The sequence below is a fragment of the Dermacentor variabilis genome, chromosome 9 (assembly GCF_050947875.1).
Source record: "Dermacentor variabilis isolate Ectoservices chromosome 9, ASM5094787v1, whole genome shotgun sequence".
NCBI lineage: Eukaryota > Metazoa > Arthropoda > Arachnida > Ixodida > Ixodidae > Dermacentor > Dermacentor variabilis.
This window is the reverse complement of record NC_134576.1, coordinates 140026565-140030737: the sequence shown is the minus strand read 5'-3', so window position 1 is coordinate 140030737 and position 4173 is coordinate 140026565. Positions and strand designations below refer to the sequence as shown.

The 4173-nt window shown below is 49.5% G+C and overlaps 1 protein-coding gene across 1 annotated transcript; it reads left to right on the top strand.

Moving 5' to 3' along the window:
- Positions 1 to 722: 722 nt before the first annotated feature.
- Positions 723 to 3644, top strand: LOC142558568 (aminopeptidase N-like). The gene has a single exon (XM_075670702.1). It carries the CDS (start codon positions 723 to 725, stop codon positions 3642 to 3644), a length of 2922 nt encoding a protein of 973 aa, XP_075526817.1.
- Positions 3645 to 4173: the final 529 nt, after the last annotated feature.

Below are 4173 nucleotides of genomic sequence, written 5' to 3'. Positions count from 1 at the left end.
TTTAGTAGAAAAACGAATCTCGTGAACTTCGTACTATGTGGACAAATATCTGGCTATTAATGGGGGCAGTTGAAGGCTCTAGCTTGGAACTACAAAAATAGGCAGTGCGCCTATTTAGTATGCCTAATACTATGCCAGTATGGAATGGTAGACCTGACTTGCTTTGAGATGGCTGTGAAAACTGAGTGCTTCACGTGAGCCGGGAAGTAATGTCAGAAGCGACGCTGTATTAAAAACTGTGAGCGACGCTACCATGTAAAGCTTCACCATTTAGTCTGTTGGCAGTGTCTTGCCGCGTACGACACAGTCGTACGCGGCAAGACACTGGATTTGCTGATTTGATAATCTACTTACTGTACTATTTTCTCGGATAACCTTGAGAATTCACAAGCAAAGCTCGAAGCTAACATACTATTGAGGTTCTCTAACGATACTTGCAAAACCCTAACTAGAATAATTATTATAAATAAGACATACATTTAAACAACTCCGTGTTCCATGAGAGGGGGCGTGGAACATCATTTTTGGGAACTGTCAATGGCTGCACTTCGAGCTCGCAACACTTTTACGGGCTTGAAGTCACACACCTTTACCCTCTTAAACAATTAATGCTTTGAAAGTTTGTACCAATGTTTCAAAACAAATCACTTTGTTGTTAGATAACAGAAATTCGGGAAAGAATGGCCAAAGGATGAGAGAAGAGAAAGACGACATGAAATGCAATGCAGAGGCAGAGCCAGAGCCAGACGCTGCTTGAGGGCCTCCTACAGGAGCCGCCGCGACCGCCCGAAGCAACACGCCGGCGATTCCTCGACTGGCTCCCCTTCGGATTATCGGGCGCTTCACAGTCGTCCACCAACAGTGCCGACCATGAGGTGCGGAACTTTGTCTTGTTCGCCTGCCTGGTCAGCTTCGTCTTGCTCATGTCCTTCTTCGCCGTGCCGAACCGATCGAAAGCCAAGAATGCCACTCAAGCGGCGATGCAGAAGTCGGCGCTTGGTGTTGATCCCAGGGTAGCGCAGGGCAGTGTATCTTCGCAGACCGAACAACGTGCCACGCTCCCAGGAAACGTGATACCCGTGCACTATGATTTAGACCTCAACGTCAGCAGTATCGAGGTGGGAGGCACGTACCATGGTAGAGTGAACGTGGTTATCGATTGCGTCGAGAAAGGCTCCACTACCATCACAGCGCATGCCGCGAACGTCACCGTTCAAGAAGCCAACATCAGCACGTACTCGGGCAACCAGAAGATTAGCAACGTGGTCATCAATCAGCGCTCATCGCAGCCCGATCTTGTCGACACGGTTGTGTTTGATTTGGGCTTCGAACTGGTCCAAGGCACTGTGTACAACCTCACGGCCACTTTTAGCGGGACTTATCGTGCGGAGTACGCGGGTCTGGTTGTCAGAAACTACAGCGGAGAAGGTGGGATGATGACTAAGATCATGACAGCCCACTTGTGGAACGGAAACGCCAGGTACGCTTTTCCCTGCTTCGATGACCCGGCTCTGAAGGCCACTTTCAACCTGACTCTCGTGCGCGACAAAGACTTCGAAACCGTTTCTACTTGGGAGTTGAAGAACACCACAGTATTGCTGGGAAACGAGCGTATGGATCGCTTTGAAATGTCGGTGCCCATCACGCCGTCCCAGCTTGTCTTCGCTGTGTTCACAGGGCTTGAAATGATAAATGACGGCTACTCGAAGTTGTTCGCCATTCGTTACGACTTGCCTTACCTTGACATGGCTCTCAAGTCCTTCGTCAAGATGTTTGACTACATGGGTCAATTGCTGAGTGTGCCCTTGCCGTTTCGAAAAGTGCACATCATCGCCATTCCCGATGCAAAGGAAAGCGTCTCTCCAAACTGGGGACTGGTGATTCTCGGTGCGCCCACCGTAGCCTACGACGAAGATTCCTTGAACACACAGAGGCGTGAGTCTATCCTCACGAAGCTCGCCCATGTCGTTGCGCATCAGTGGTTTGGAAATCTTGTCTCTTCGCGGCAATGGGACGATGTCTGGCTTTTCGAAGGACTTGCTTTCGTCTTCCAACGAATAATGCTTCGTGACATCTTCCAAGCTAAAGTATCGGACAGTCATTTCGCCAGAAGGGTCGCCGATGTGTTGCGCGCAGAGGACATGAAAAAGAGACTATCGAGGCCTCGCAGGTGGCTGCCCGGAATTTGCGATCATCCGCTCCTGTTGAGGTCAGAAATGATCATGGACGTCGTCTTCCAAAGCTTAACAACAGAGGACTTCGTCAAATCCGTTGCCACATTTCTCAATAGAACTCGCTACAGAGCAGCAAGTGTAAAGGACCTGCTGCTCGCCTTCCGGCTTCAGAATGGCTCGTCGGATGTCGCGGACAAGATGGAAACGTGGATTAACAACATCGGCTATCCCCTAGTCACAGTTAAGAAGTACGCTCACCGACCTGGTTTCAAGAGGCTGTCACAAGTGTCAGTATGCTACGGTGGCGTCAAGTGTTTCAACCAGTCATGGCAGCTGCCGCTGCACTACGTCGTTTACAAACGCACGGGTGAAATCACCGAAGGTACACTGTGGTTGCTCCAGTCCGAACTAAACTTCTTCTTGAAGGCTATAGATGATGACATTGTCCTCTTTAACAAGAAAGGCCTCGGATACTACAGGGTCAATTATGAACAAGGTGAGTGGACTTCAATCATCAAGGCGCTCCATAATGCTACACTGTTCGACTCTGGCACAAAACTTCGCCTTCTCGACGACATCTTCAAGCTAGCTGACGCCGGCGTGACGCCGTATGCCAACTTCTTCGCTGCGGCCTTGCACGTCAAAAACGAGAAGGACCAAAACTTGTGGGCAGCATACGGGGACATTGCTTCATACCTGGACACCATGCTTCTTCAAAGCGAGTTCGAGGATTCGTGGCGCTCTTACAACCACAGGCTGCTCGAAGACGTGGTTGGCGACATTATGAAGGGCAACAACAGTGCATACTCTAAATCATTTCAGAGGCAGATCATGGAACGAGCCTGTTGGTACGCCGAACCACAGTGTATTCTGCTGGCGCGAGATGTGCTCAACGGTTATATGACTGGCCAGAGGAAGACGGTCATTGGAGCTCCGCTGCCAGACGGGAAACTTCTGTGTGCGGCGATATTGCATGGTTCTGTGGAACTGTGGGACATGCTGTGGTCCAAGCTGTTCTCCGCTGCCAGCCTGGAACACGCAGCTGTTCCACTGGACGCCGTGCTTCATGGGCTTAGTTGCACTTCGGATCGCCACCGATTATGGAAACTTCTCAATGAGACAACAGTGTCATCTCTGCTCAAAGACCACCGTACCTTCGTGATGCACAATGTCGCGGCTTCCAAGACCTCCAGTGAGGTGATGATGGAGTTCCTCCTGTCGAAGTGGCAAGAGGCAGGGAAGAACAACACTGCAAGCATTGATAAAAACGTTCGTGACGCGCTGTTCGGAATGGTGTCCCGAAATGCCAAAACAACACATGAGGTCAGCCTGCTCACTGCCGCACTGGCGACTACGACAAACAACCGGCTCTTGTCGGAAGCGTTCACGCTTGCCGTTGAACAGCGAAAGCATTACGCATCCTGGCACAGGGACCATGATTCAGAGCTTGTGAAAGCCTTCGCTGCCTAAGACACTTGTTACGAGCGTGAGTTTAAGTGCGCGTGTGCTGGCGTGTTTGTGTGTGTGTGTGTTTTGTTGAGTTACCTGGTGCCGAAAACTTACATCGCAATTCAAAACAAAGATCGTTTATGTAACCTCAGTAGCTGTTCAAAACAACAAAGCAGTGACTCATACCCGAACTTTCGCCCTCGAATGAATAGTCCATGGCTCTTTGCTGCCTGTTCTGAACAAAGTGTTGTGACGTTTCAGGCATACTGCACCGGAAGAAAGAAAACACTATTTGGAAAGTTGCGGTTGGTCTGCATGCATTTTCACAAAATTCGCAAAAGTTAGTTAAAATTTTTTACTGCCGTAAGCAGTTATGAGCTTCATGTAGAGGTGTCCATGCGACCAGATAGCTGTTGACAAAAATTACTAGAAGGAACTCGAACGTTAGTGTCTACGAGAGCGACAAGCAAGGTGTTTCAGTCAGCATGGAAATGATGGTAACATAACTTGATGATCATGACAATAACGGTAAAGTAAATTACGCTGCAAC

Bases quoted from the DNA above. Each gene is read 5' to 3' on its own strand.
- LOC142558568 (XM_075670702.1), top strand. From the start codon at position 723: ATGCAGAGGCAGAGCCAGAGCCAGACGCTGCTTGAGGGCCTCCTACAG.